Source organism: Sciurus vulgaris (genome assembly GCF_902686455.1).
Source record: "Sciurus vulgaris genome assembly, chromosome: 6".
Lineage (NCBI taxonomy): Eukaryota > Metazoa > Chordata > Mammalia > Rodentia > Sciuridae > Sciurus > Sciurus vulgaris.
This window is the reverse complement of record NC_136466.1, coordinates 38,228,277-38,242,521: the sequence shown is the minus strand read 5'-3', so window position 1 is coordinate 38,242,521 and position 14,245 is coordinate 38,228,277. Positions and strand designations below refer to the sequence as shown.

Here is a 14,245-nt window from a genome sequence, read left to right as displayed (position 1 = left end):
AGAGCAAGGGACCACTTCTCTGCCAGGAAACGTGGAGGGAGAGGGCAGTGAGTGCTCATGTCTTTGGCAATTCAGATTCGACTTCAAGCTCCTGAACACCTACTTCGGGCGCCTTCATCCTTCCAAAACCACCGAGGTGATTAATGTTAGCCCCATTTTCTAGATCAGGAAACTGAGGCTTAAAGGGGGTGAAATGACCTGCTCAGGGGTATCCAGAGGAGAACCCAGCTAACACAGACAGGAGAGTGGGCGGACACCCTATTTGGGAAGGACGGCAGAGGGAGAATGAAAAGCTCCTCTCCAGAACCACCACCGCAGGCGTCCCCTCCACTTGTAGGAGCGTGGGCAGCGGCGAGACAAAGGGCTGGGGGCGGGGCGGGGGCGGGGGCAGAGAAGGCCGGATGTGCGGCCGAGGGGGAGGCGGGAAATTTCCTCTCAGAGGGAGCTTGGAGATCACAACGACCTGGGTCCCCATGTAGGAGCCGCAGGTCCTCGGACAAGTGGCTGCCTGTCTCCGAGCAGCAATTCCCTCCTCGGTGAAACTAGAGAGCGTTCGCGGGGACGCGTTGATTGAGATTCGAGAGGCAGCACGCCCCGCCTTCTTTTGGCGCGCAGCAAATGGGCAGTCTCTCCGCCCCTCAGTCTCCTGGTCTGTGAAATGGGAACCCGAAGAAGAAGGGCGGGACACTCTGTAAAACAGGGGCTACTGTGAGGGGCTGCAGATTGGTGGCGCCCCTCCCTCTTTCCAGCTCTGGTTTCCCCGCGGGCACCGCCCCCTCCCGGGTTCCGAGGCCGCGAGTCCGCCAGCGCGCATGCCCGGGGCGGGGCGCGGGGCGGGAGCGCGGACCGGCTCCGGGGACAGCAGCGCGGAATCCGCGGGTCCACCCGCCAGCCTGGCCCGAGGCAGCCGAGGCCGTTTAGGCGGCGGCAGCGGCGGAAGCCAGAACGCAGGGCGCCGAAGAGCCGGAGCAACAGCACCGCCGGGTAAGCGCCGCGCCCGCACCTGCTGTTCCTTCCACGAGCGTGGCTTTGACCCCTTGGGTTCGCTCGTGGCCGCTCTACAGCCGCTGTCCAGGGTCTTCAAAGCCCCTCTGCTGCGGGGCTCTGGCACCGCGCACCGCGAGCGCTGGGTTGTGTGTTCGCGCGTGGATGGGGGCGGCAGGTGTCTGTTTCCAGGCTCTTCGCTGGGGCGGGGCGGGGGCGGGTCCGGCATCCCCGGCCCGAACCCCCGAGGGGCCCTGCGGGCCTGGCCGCGGTGCGTGCAGGACTGGGGCCCCGTGTCTGGCCTGGACGCTGCTGGCTGCTTTGTTCCGCGCGGCAGTGCGGGAGGGGGCGCTTCCCGCCACTAGGGGGGAGGGGGTCCGCCCGCGTTGATTCATCTCCCCAGAGCGAGCTCCGCAGCGCTTGAGTGGCTCCACTGGCACCACTGAGCACACTCGCCGTTGCACACCCAGTGTGGTACACACCCTGGGGTACGGTCACACACCGCACTGGAGATCACCTGGGCCAGGCCACAGGTCTACACCACAGGTCTACACCACAGGTCTACACACACACCCACTATGGCCTTTGGTCATTCCATCAGACTCAAACACACAGCCACCTGTGTACCCACCCAGTTCACCGAGTGAGAGCTTTGTGTATACACTCAGGCACAGTTAAGCACTCACACTAGCCGTCACAGATCACAGCATACTCAACTCGACAATACCCTGATCACAGCACACTCCCAGTCAACCTACTGTGGTCTGATTGTGCCTGCTCACACCTGCTCATGGTGTCCCTCCTATACCTAGAATCTGGAGTAGATTGTCACCCTTGTGAACACACTCCCTATCATACACAGGCTTACTGTCTCTTAGCTTGTTGCTTACCCCACCCACACTAGCATGCCCTAAATGCCCATTCTTGCTGTCCTATGGATGGATGGATGCATGGGGGCTGTTTCTGGTGGGAAAAGTCTGATTATAACCCTTTGCTAGACTTCTTCTCTCCTACTTTGCTCTTCTGAAGGACAAGGGGCTGCAGACCAGGATTTTCAATACTCACAGGCACATATGCCTGCCAAAATCTTGCAAGCTTTTGTCAGTCTTGTTACCATGGGAGGAGATGTTTGCAGGTGCCTGGCAGTTCTGGCCCTGATTTGGGGTGTAGAGATGGCTCCAGACTGGGGAGAAATCCTAGAGGGAAAGAAACAGGCTAGCCAGGTCTTTGGGTATTCAAAGGGACCGCTATGCCTTTGTGGAACACAGTACCTATGCACAAACTCAGACCAATCTCCCATGAGTGAGACCATGAGGCCATATGTGGTCATATGTGCACACCCACAGGGTCCAAGAGGCCCCCATGGATGTGCAAACACACAGGCCTTTCTGCACATACAGGTTATGTACGCATATCAAGATTTTCTTGAGCAGACCTCAGGAGCTGAGTCCTAGCTCCAGACTGACCTAAGCTTGCACAGATCTCCACAGGCAGTCTGCTTACTCCTTCCCATACCAGTTGAGCCATTCCATACACCTACTCAGTCATTTCAGCCTTCTACCTCAATTGGGTCACACTCACCTGTTTATGCCTAAGTGTGCAGATCATCTGTTCATTGGGTGTGCATGTTCCCGCAGGTAGGTGTATGTATGCAGAGACATTCTTGCTTCCTCTACTGCATGCTCCATAGTACGGTTGCCTGTAAGATCCACAGGATCCAGAGGAGCCTTGGCCTGGTCCCAAGGAACAGAAAGGGGTTTTAAGAGCCAAGCATTAGTGTCCAAGATCCTGGCTGATATGATTGGGAAGAATCCAGGCTTTGGGCTCAGACGGAACTGGCTTTGAACCACTTCTTCCCCACAGTGTGTGCCCTGGGTCACATCTCTTCTTCTTACTTCAGTATCCTCATATGTGGAATGGAGTGAAAATGTCCCCCCATGAGATTGGTATGGGATCCAGATGATGAACTGAGCCTGAGAGATCTGGAAAGTGGGTGGGGGTGGGTTCTAGAGGGAGTGCGTGGGGAGGAGGTGAATTCCCAGGCCTGGGCTGCCTCTTGAAGTAATGGCTGGAGAATACAGATGCTTCCTTCAGAGCCAGGAAGGGCCCAGAAGAACTGAGCAACAGAGCGTCTGGCATTGATCTTTTGGCCCCATCTAACAGATTGGGAAACAGAGACCCAGAGAGTAGAAAACTCACCCAAAGTCCTAGAGCAAGTTAATGACTAAGCTGGGTCTACCACCCTGGCCAGGCTGTCTGTCTCTACCCTGGAACCCATCCTATTGCAGGGACAGAACTTTGAGCAGGAAACTGGAAAGCCAGCCTCTTCCAGGGAGTCTTGCCAAAGGGGCATCATACCAGCTGGGCCATGCCTACTTCTCAGAACCTCAACTTCCTTGGCTGAAAAACAGGAACATAGTACCTACCTGCCAGGTATGTGAAGTCTGCCCATAGTAAGTGCTTGACTTGTGTGAGGTCACTTCCTCCCTTTATTGGCATCCAGTTCAGAGGTGGCTTTGGTGGCTATAGGTCAGGAGGGTACCATACATGAAGGATTGGCTATAAGAAAAACAACAGCACAAATTTAGTGATCAATGACAATGGTAAGCCTCAGTGTTCAGGACACCCTAGGGAGAGGTGAGGATTGCAGCTAATTGGAGAGTACATCCCCCGCAGGAAACATACTCAGATTGTCAAATTTTAATTTTCCAGGAGGTTCTGGAAATCCAATTCTCACACGAATTCTAATTTTTAAATGTTGATCGCTTTACTCCTTTATTTAAATTTAACTTTTTAACTTTTTTTTTTAAGCCCTGTGGGTCAAACAAGCATGTGAAAAGGCCGCATTTTGCTGATTTGCTCTCTGCTGCAGCCCCCAACCCCCTCCTGGGAGCACAGCTGGGCTCTGACAGGCTGAGTAGATAAAAACAGGCCTTGCATGTACACAGCCCAGCCCTGAAGTGAGCAGAGCCACACACACCCATCATCTTCTTTAATTCTCATAACAGCCCTGGGAGAGCAAAGGGTGGGTTTTTCAGGGTTCCCAGGGAAGAAAAGGGCCTTGCTTGAGGCCACGCATCTGGTAAGTAGTGAGATGTCCATACTTTTTGCCCAGGAGGAACTTGTTGGCTGGGCTAGTGTGTGCAGACCCTAGGGCTGAGCTATTGGACTGAAATGAGGTATTGAGGACCCAGAACACCCCCTGATAGCCTTTTTTGACTACTTCTAGTTGCAGCTTGAACTTCCTGTACACCTCCCTGGCAGCTGTTGAATTCCTACCTTCCAGAGGAGGAAACTGAGGCAGGCATGAAGGCAGATCTTGGCCCTCTCCAGAACCTGGGCCCTTTCTCTTGCCCATCAGTCTACTCTGGCTTATAACATCCTTCTCCACAGTCCCAAGGACCAGTTAGATCAGAGCTCAGAGTTGACCTGCAGAAGGGTTCTGGCCTGTGTGATATTTTTAAAAATGAGACAATGTTGAAGATGTAGAAAATCCAGATTTATGACTTTGCTCAATAAATTAGGAGACCTGGCCACCTAGAAGCCACGTTCACTTCCCTACTAAAAGCATTCTAGGGGGTTCCCAGTCCCCTTAGGAGAATCCCCCACTCCTCCCCTCAAGGAATGTGATACTGGCTGCCGCTTCCAGCTCTACTCCTGCCACTCTGGCTTTTTCGTGGTTGGCTCAGATGTTAACCTCCTCAGAGAGGCCTTTCCTGACCACGTGTCCAAACCAGCTGCCCACTCCTTTGTCTCCACAGTATCTAGTATTTGAAATTATATTGTTTGTTTGTAAGCTCCTTGTTTATTACTCTCTTCCCAGTCTACCTGCTTTGGAAGTCAGGGACTGTGCATTTCTCACCCACTGCTGTGTTCCAGCACCAAGAACAGTGCCTAGAACGTTGCTTATGTGTCCAATAAATGTTGAACTAATGGATGGATTCCTATTTGACCACAACTGGCAGAACTGAATTCATTTGCCCCTTTAGAAGGGATCAGTGGCCACATTTCCCACCCTCATCTCCCTCACTCTGAGGATGTCAACATCTTTCATCATCTTCCTTGCTCTATTGTTTTTCTTAAATTTTTATTTCCACCCATGTAGGGTGTGCCAGGTTAGCTCAGGTGCAGGTAAGAGCCGCGGAGTCAGAACCCAGACCCCGGGAGTTGGGTAAAAAGCAGGCTTGTGGCGAGCAACCTGCAAACTCGTTTATTGCAGGAAAACCATACATTTTATAAACTTTTTGCTCAATCACAATGTGCCATGGGTGGTCAGACCACCAGGCCCCTATACAGGTTCCCTTGGTAACACTAGGTCAATTTGGGGGCAGTTGTTTACATTCCTAGGTGGTCAGAGTAGAATGCTCCTCAGTGCAAGTTTACACACTTGAGACATTAACTGCTGCGAGCCAAGAACTAGGATTACTCCCAACACACCTATATCACTATCAAAAGGTAAGCCATGCAGATCGACCCCATCCATTCAACTCAAATCTGATTGAGCCCTGTGGATCAATGACCTTCTAACTCTCATTTTTATGCTGATTAAACCAGACCCAAAGGATTCCAGCCAGACCTCTCCTGTGCTTCACACCTGTCCCCCATCTGACTCCTCCATAAGTCTGACAGGCCCCCCAGTTCTACTCCTCAAACCCAAGTGCCGTACCATCCTCTGAAAAAACATCCTTTCTCCTGGATCCCCACCTTAGTTGATGACTCTCATCCCAAGTCTCAAGCCCAAAGCCTGGGGGGACCCTGTGGTGACTAGTATTGATTGTAATTGAGTCCCCATTAAGAATTTGAGGCTGACAGAGCTGGGGCTGTGGCTCAGTGGTAGAGCACTTGCCTAGCATGTGTGAGGCACTGGGTTCCAGCTTCAGCACCGCATATAGATAAATGAATAAAAGGTCCATAGACAACCAAAATTAAAAAATAAAAAAACTACAAATAGTAAGTTAAAAAAAAAATGAAACTTGAGGTCAAGTCAGAGACCCAGAGGTGTAAATGAATACATGCAGAGTAACCTGATTGGTTAGAGGAAGAACAAGAGGTATGGAAATCCAAAGGAAGTGGGGGTGAAGGCCCACCAGAGGATGAAGTATTTAAACCGAGACCTGAAGGTTTAAATAAGAAATAGCCAGAAATGGAGGGAGCCAAAGATTCCCCTAGCTGAGGTCTATAGAGGCTGAGCTGGCATAGGACACAAAGCCACAGGTCAACCCAAAGAGGTCACACTCATGTCTGTGTGGTGTGAGTGTCTGTGTATGCATCCTTTGGGGGTGGGAGTAGATTATGAAAGATAGATTCCAGCAGGTAAGTATGTATATAGGGACTTAGAAGCACATTAAAAAGATAGGTTTGACCCTAACTTTAGGGTCAAGATTAGGGAAGTATTAAAATTTTCTCTTTTCCCCTTGTTTAAAAAAAGGTACAGGGGCTGGGGAGATAGCTCAGCTGGTAGAGTGCTTGCCTCGCAAACACAAGGCCCTGAGTACCGCAAAAAAAAAAAAAAAAAAAAAAAAGGTACAGTCCTGTACCACATAGTAACATTCTAGTCAACAACAGTCGTCCTATAAGATTATGACGAAGCCGAAAAATTCCTATTGCCTAGTGACATTGTGGCTGTCATGACATCTTAGCACAGGATATTCTTCACATTTGTACTGATGTTGGCATAAAAAAACCTGCACTGCCAGTTGAATAAAAATATAGCACATAAAATTATGTACAGTGCATAATATTTGATTATGGTAATAAACTACTATGTTATTGGTTTATGTATTTACTGTACTGTATTTTATCATTAGAGTATACTCCTTCTACTTATAAAAAAAGTTTACTGTAAAACAGTATGCAGTGTTTCAGCAGCAGCAGCCTCACACTTGTAGAGTTTACTGTGTCTCTTGATTGTATCAAGAGGCCACATGGAGTTATGGGCCCATAACATCTAGGTTTGTGCAAGTATACTCTATAATAGTCACACAATGACAAAATTATCAACAGTGCATTTCTCAGAATATATCCCTGTTGTTAAGCAATGTATGCCTGCACTGTGTGCACAGGTAATCCAGATTCAGGCACAAAAGGGTATACCAAATAAAAAGTTATCTTGGGGCAGGGGTTGGGGCTCAGAGGTAGAGCACTTGCCTAGCATGTGTGAGGCACTGGGTTCAATCCTCAGCACCATATAAAAACAAATAAATAAAATAAAGGCACTGTGTCCATCTACAACTTATATATATGTATATATATGTATAAATACATATATAAATATATATATGTATTTATCTCCTACTCTCAGATTCCTAGTCTTTTTTCTTTCTTCACTTGGAGAGACAAGAGGGGACCCCAACAGCGGGTTGCATCCTGGTCTCACTTCCAGGAGGCAATCACCACTGAAAGCTTTAAAGAATTCGTTCCAGAAATGTGTGCCTCACCTTTTCCTTGGCTACATGCATGCTGTCCCCTAGGTCTCTTTTCTTTCACATTATCATGGCATCTTTCCTCAGCACTCCACATATATCCTGGTAGCTGCATTGTGTTCCCTGTGGTTGTCACACATGTAGCAGACCTGCTTCCTGATTTTTCTCCACCACCACCCAGATTTTCATGCCCCCTGATGCACATTAGTCTATCTCCTAGTCTATCTTCAGGACATCCCTAGGGGTGGGTTTGATGGCTCAAATGCTATGTGATTTGTAATGTATGTAAACTTTGATAGAATTGCTAAATATCCTTCTAAAAAGATAACCAATTTAATTTTCCAAGAAGAAGCAGGACATGGTGGCACACCTGTAATACCAATGACTTGGGAGGCTGAGGCAGGAGGATTGCAAGTTCAAAGTCAGCCTCAGTAATTGAGTGAGACCTTTTCTCAAAATAAAAAGTAAAAAGGGTTGGGGATGTGGCTCTGTGGTTAAGCACCCTGGGTTCAATTCTGAAAGAAAGAAAGAAAGAAAGAAAGAGAGAGAGAGAGAGAGAGAGAGAGAGAGAGAGAGAGAGAGAAACAAGGGAGGGAGGAAGGGAGGGAGGAACGAGAGGAACGAGAGGAAGAGTTTTGAACCAGGAATAGCATGGTTAGATCTAAATCTCAGCAAAATCGTTCAGTCATTCATGTAACTTGTATTTATTGGGAGTTTGCCAGTCATTTTTCTTGACTCTAGGACTTATCAATGAGCACAAGAAAGTCCCCACCTTCCTGGAGCTGGCATTCTAATGAGAGGAACACGCCATAAACAATAAACAAATATATGTGATATGTCAGATGGTGACAGGTACAATGGAGAAAAAACTCAGTGGTACTAGGTAGACAGAGAATGCCAGCCAGGGTTGGGGAGGAGGCTATGTTATATAGTACAGGCCAGGAAAGGCCTCAGGGAGTGGATCACTATCTGAAGGGAAATCATTCCAGGCAAAGGGTACAGTCAGTGCAAAGGCCCTGATGCCAGGGAGTAGGGTATTCCGAGTGTTCAGGGAGCAGTGAGGGAACCAGTGGGGCTGAAGCAGCATAATGGAAAAGGGAGACTGGTAGGAGAAATGACCAAAAGAATTAGTGGAGCCAGAAAATGTAGGATCTTAAGAGCTGTTGTGAGTTTGCTTCTATTTGACATGAGAAGTGGAGATACTACTTGGTTCTGAGCAGAAGGACATGATCTGCCTTGGGTTTTACAGACTTTCCTGGCAACTGTGTTGAGAAGACTCTGGATGGGATGAAAGGGGAAAGCCAGGGTAATCCAGATGAGAGATGGTGAGGGTTTAGCCCAGGGTAGTGTTGGGATTCTGAATGTATTTTGAAAGTAGATCAAAATACGACATGGGGTATGAAAATCAAGTGTGACTTCAAGGATTGTGGCCTGAGCACTAGGGAGATAGTTTTGAAAGGTTTTTGGGGGAATCATAAGCTCTGTTCACTCTGGCTGCTAGTGAGTAATGGAACAAAGTGGATCATAGATCCAGTTGCCTGCTGGACCCTCTTCTTGAATGTCCCCTAGCTATCATAGCTCGTCCAGAATGGAGCTCTCTCTTTCCCTGGATCTCCTACCCAGCACCATTGCCCAGCACCATGCTAGCAAGTGTCCTGGGGGCCACTCTAGCCATCACCTACTATCGTCAGTTGGTTTCCATCAGTTTTCCTTTGGATCTCTCAATTCTGCTCATGCCATCTTCCTCAGGACCTCTGTTGTGACATCTCTTGTATAAGCTATTGCAAATAGCAGGGCATGGTGGCACACTCCTGTAATCCCAACAGCTTGGGAAGCTAAAGCAGGAGGATCACAAGTTCAAAGCCAGCCTCAGCAACTTAGTGAGGCCCTAAGTAAGCAACTTGGCAAGACCCTGTCTCCAAATAAAAATAAAAAGGGCTGGTGATGTGGCTCAGTGGTAAGCATCTCTAGGTTCAATTCCTAGTATGTAAGCATATATATACATTTATAATGCAATTGCTCAGGTTCTGTTGCAGAGAAGGGACCACACAAATGAATTAAGGATTACTTGAATGATAGATAGAATGAATGGTTGACTGACCTCCTCATAGATATTGCCCAGTCCCTCTTCTCCTTCTGCTCAGCCTCCACACCATTCCAAAAGAATCTTTGAAAACACACATCTATGTCCCTTCCCTGACTATAAACCATTCACAGCTCCCTAGGGCCTACACAGACATAAACTGGTGGCCTACAGGCATGTTTTCTTTGGCCCACATAATGTTTTGGGTTTTTATTTAAATCCTGAATTAATTAGCATATTTTACATTTAAGTCTGGATTTCCCACTTCTCTTAAGACACTGGAAGAACTAGTGCTACCAGGTTTCATTTCTCCAGGGCAGCACTTGGCTCATGGAATAGTGGCTTTGCCTTTAACGGGGCATGTACTCTTTGCTATAGTCCCCACCTCTCCCTTTTGTTTTATACCCAACCCACTTCCTCACTTAAATGACCCCTATGGCATCAGTTTGTGGCTCTGGCCTTCAGAACAAATGCATAACCTTTGGGCTGCATAAGGTGGGTATGACCAGGGTGGGAAGACAGTAGGTGAGGCTGCAAGGTCAGGCTGTGGCCAAGTTGTGAAGGGCCTTGAATGCCATTTTAAGAAGTCCTATCCAGAGGACCACTGGGTGTGATGAAGCAGGGGTGACATGGTTGGCTTGTGTTTTTAGCCCAGATCCTGTGAAGAGAAGGGGATCAGACAGGGACAAAGAACCCTGTGAAGAGGCTGGGCTGCTAGAAGGAAGGTGAGCAGGAGGGGCTCAGATGGACTGTGCCCCCTGGACTCTCCCCTAAGTCTGAGTCTGCTCTCTCTCTATTTCAGAACCAGACAGCAGCCTGGGTTCAAGCATGGCTATGAGGGTAGATGGGCAGTGCTGAAGACCCAGCCTGGTTCCAGCTGCTTCAGAAGGACTCCAGCACACCCAACCCCTCCTGCTGCCCACAGGATGGGTGCCTGGGTGCTGGGGGCCTGGCCATGAGGGATTGCTACCCCTCCCAGCAAAAGGCCAGCCCTGCATGCCTCAGGCACACCCCTGACCAAACCCCAAGCATGGACTCTAGACACAGCAGCCCCAGTGGGGCTGGGGAAGGGGCCTCCTGCTCTGAGGGCCCCACTGGGACCTTGGCCTGTCCCTCTGTCACCTGCATCCCTCCTCAAGAGGCAGCTACCATGGAGACATTGGGGATACATGGAGCCTTGATCTCAGGGACACCAGAAACCACTTTGTCTAGAAAGCCAGAGCTTGTGTCATCAGTGAAAACTGATCTCACGTCCTCAGAGAACAGAAATCCTGTGTTCTTGGAGAAGAGGGATTTCAAGTCTTCAAAGCAGGCAGATTTCATGTCCATAGGAAAGGAAGACACTGTTTCCTCAAGGAAGCCAGAGCCTGTGTTGACAGGAAAGACAGAGTCTGCAGTCTCTGGAAAGGGAGATCCTGTGCCTCCAAGAAAGGAGGATCTTGAATCCTTGGGGAAAGGAGATCCTGTGTGCTCCAGCAAGATGGATATAATGTCCCCAAAGGAGGATCCTGGGTCTTTGAGAAAGGTGGATCTTGTTTCCTCAGGCAAAGTGGATCCTGTATTCCCAAGAAAGGAGGAGCTTATGGGCTCTGCATCCACAGAAAAGGTAGATCCTGGGCCCTCAGAAAGGGTTAATCCCATGTCCTTGGGAAGCATGGATCCCACACCTACAGAAAAGTCAGATCCTGGGCTTTTGGGAAAGCTGACTCCAGGGTTATCAGGCATGACTGAGCCTGTATCTTCTGGAATAGGGGCTCCAGGGTCCTTGGGAAGTGTGGATTCTACATCCTCCAGGATGGCAGATCCTGCATCTATGGAAAATGTAGAAATGGGGTCCTTGGCAAAAGAGGACCCTCAGTTCCTGGCAAACACAGACCCTGCCTCCTCAGGGGAGGGGTGTCCCATGTCTGTGAGAATGACAAAAACAGTGTCTGCTAGACCAGTGGATCCCATGTTTTCAGGAAAGATAGATCCCACATCTGTGACAAGTACAGATCCTGTGTCTCTAGGCAAGATGGATCCAGTTTCCTTGGAAAAGGTGGATCCTGTGACCTCAGGAAAGCCAGAGCCCTTGTCTTCTGGGCAGGCAGAACATGTGTCTGTGGGAAAGACAGTAACTATATCTTTAGGAAAAGAAGACCCGGTGTCCTCCAGAGGGTTGGATCCCACAACTGAGAGAAACATAAAAATACCATCTTCTGGAAAAGTGAATCCTGAATCTTCAGGCAAGACAGACCCTGTGTCCTCAGGTCCAGGGGATCCCAGATCCTTGGAGACAGGGGTTCTTCCACCCGCAGGAAAAGCTGGGGCAGTGACTGAGGAAAAAGGAAATTCATGGTCCTTGGAGAAGGCAGGTCCCACAGTCTCAAGGAAAGCGGATCCCCTGATTTTAGGCAATGTGGACCCCATAAGCAGGGGGAAACCAGAAACTGTCCCCTCTAGAGAAGTGGACTATATGTCTTTAGGAAAGGCCCCCATGACTCCTAGCAAAACAGGCCTGGTGTCCCCTGGGAAGGCAGATGCCATGGACTGGGGGAAAGCAGAAGCCATCCCAGAGGGAAAGGTGGATCCTCTGTCCCTGGAGAAGAGGAATCCTGTGACCGCCACAAAGAAGGAAATCAAGGCCTTGGGGAAAGCCGAGCCAAAGTCTGGGGGCAAGGCAGAAGCAAATCTCCCTGGGCAAGAGGGTGCCACATCATCAGGAAAAGCAGTTTTGCAAAAGGAGCAGCCACAGACCTCTGAGAAGGTAGATCCGGGATCCTCAGGAAAAGTGGATCCCATTGTGTGTGGGAACGTGGAGCCTGTATCACAGGCCGACTCTGCATCTCCAATAAAAGCAGAGTCCCCATCCTCTGGAAAGGGGTTTCCCATTCCGAAGAAGACCGAGTCCTCCTCTCTCAGGCAATCAGATGGCAAGCCCTGCAGTTCAGCCTCATCTCCCCGCGATGGTCCCGGGAGTGTGGAGGGCAGTAAGGAGCCAGAGCCTGCCCCCAGCACTGAGACCCCCAGTCTTTGCCAGAAAGACCTGGTGGCCACTGAGGCCGAAAGAAGCCCATGTGCTGAGGCCTCAGCGCCCGCACCAGGACCACGGACTCGCGACAACTTCACCAAGGCGCCGTCATGGGACGCGAGTGCCCCCCCGCCGCGCGAGGACGCAGGCACACAGGCAGAGGCGCAGGCCTGCGTCTCGGTGGCCGTGAGTCCCATGTCTCCGCAGGACGGCGCAGGCGGTCCGGCCTTCAGCTTCCAGGCAGCTCCAGGCGCACCCAGCCCCACGCCCAGGCCGCCCTCACGCCGGGACGCTGGCCTGCAGGTGTCGCTGGGTGCAGCCGAGACACGCTCGGTGGCCACGGGGCCCATGACGCCTCAGACAGCCGCGCCCCCTGCCGCGCCCCCTGCTTTCCCCGAAGTGCGGGTGCGGCCAGGCTCGGCGCTGGCGGCCGCAATGGCGCCCCAGGAGGCGGCCGAGCCAGTGCGCGACGTGAGCTGGGACGAGAAAGGAATGACGTGGGAAGTGTACGGCGCCGCCATGGAGGTGGAGGTGCTGGGCATGGCCATCCAGAAGCATTTGGAGCGGCAGATCGAGGAGCACGGCCGCCAAGGGGCGCCCGCGCCGCCGCCCGCTGCGCGCGCAGGCCCAGGCAGAGCAGGCTCGGTGCGCGCCGCGCCCCCGGATGGCGCCGCCAAACGCCCGCCTGGCCTCTTTCGCGCTCTACTGCAGAGTGTTCGTCGGCCGCGGTGCTGCTCGCGGGCAGGACCCACGGCCGAATGACCTGCCCCTGTTTTGTACGCCCGGATTTTCAACCTTCTCAGGCTCCCTTCTTGACCCCAGACCCCTAGAAGGTGTCCCCTCGGCGTGCGACAGCCCTCTGAGGGGTGGGCAGCCTCTAGGGGCTTCTCATCCCCTTCTTCCCAGCCCCATTCTGTCCCAAACACACAAATGAAACCCCTCTACTTAGTTCCCTCGTGGCTTTGAGCCCACAAACCCATCCCTGCTGCCCCCTCGTGCCCTCAGTCCTCAGTCCCGTACCCTCCAGGTCACACTGGGCTAGCAAGGGGACCTACTCAGCACCCATTCCTCCGGCCCCATGAGAGCTAAGGCAGGCTCTTGAGATGGCCAGATTTGGTGTGTTGAGGTCTCCAATGGGACCAGATTCCCAGAACTGGGAAAGACTGCATGCAAATCTTTAAGTGGCGCTCCATGTGTACAAGGATTGGTGAGACTCCCACCCCCACGTGTGCTGGACTCTGAATGTGTGGCCCTCGGAGGTTTCTGAACGAATGGGCATATGCTGGCCCCCATGGCTGGGGCATCTCTTGCATGCTGTTGGTGGTCCCTCCCAACTCCAATCTCCCGGTCCCCCAAGCCCTAGCTCCTTTCCCACCAGCTCACTGGTTCACAATTCTCAGAGAGGCCAAAGGCCAGGAAGGGCACTGGGGACTCAGATGAGAAGGAGAGTTGCAGAAAAGCCAGAGGGTGTCAAACAAGAGAGAAGGTCACAGTCAGGCTCATGAAAGGTCTTGGGCCACAGCTGCCTGGGTGACAACTGTTCTAGGGTATTGGGGACAGGGTGAAGAGTTCATTCTATCACCACCGTTCACTATTAAAGGCCACCCTCTTCAGTCCCTTGATCCCCCTGTGCTGTGAGCCCCCACAAGTCCCTTGTGACCACTCAGCGCCCTTGTCCCCACCCCACCAGCCTCAGTTTTTGGCTGCACACTGTCACAGTATACATTGGTAATAAAATCTTTCCCC

General features: G+C 51.2%; 1 protein-coding gene across 3 annotated transcripts; it reads left to right on the top strand.

Moving 5' to 3' along the window:
* The first annotated feature begins 638 nt into the window (after window positions 1-638).
* Window positions 639-14,245, top strand: GPRIN1 (G protein regulated inducer of neurite outgrowth 1). Of its 3 annotated transcripts, XM_079144626.1 has the most exons (3): window positions 639-984; window positions 3,273-3,417; window positions 10,292-14,245. In XM_079144626.1, exon 3 carries the CDS (start codon window positions 10,334-10,336, stop codon window positions 13,259-13,261), a length of 2,928 nt encoding a protein of 975 aa, XP_079000752.1. In that variant the 5' UTR covers window positions 639-984; window positions 3,273-3,417; window positions 10,292-10,333; the 3' UTR covers window positions 13,262-14,245. The 3 variants fall into 3 exon arrangements, with proteins under 3 accessions (XP_079000752.1, XP_079000753.1, XP_079000754.1); XM_079144627.1 differs by lacking the exon at window positions 3,273-3,417; XM_079144628.1 differs by lacking the exons at window positions 639-984; window positions 3,273-3,417 and adding an exon at window positions 9,641-10,214.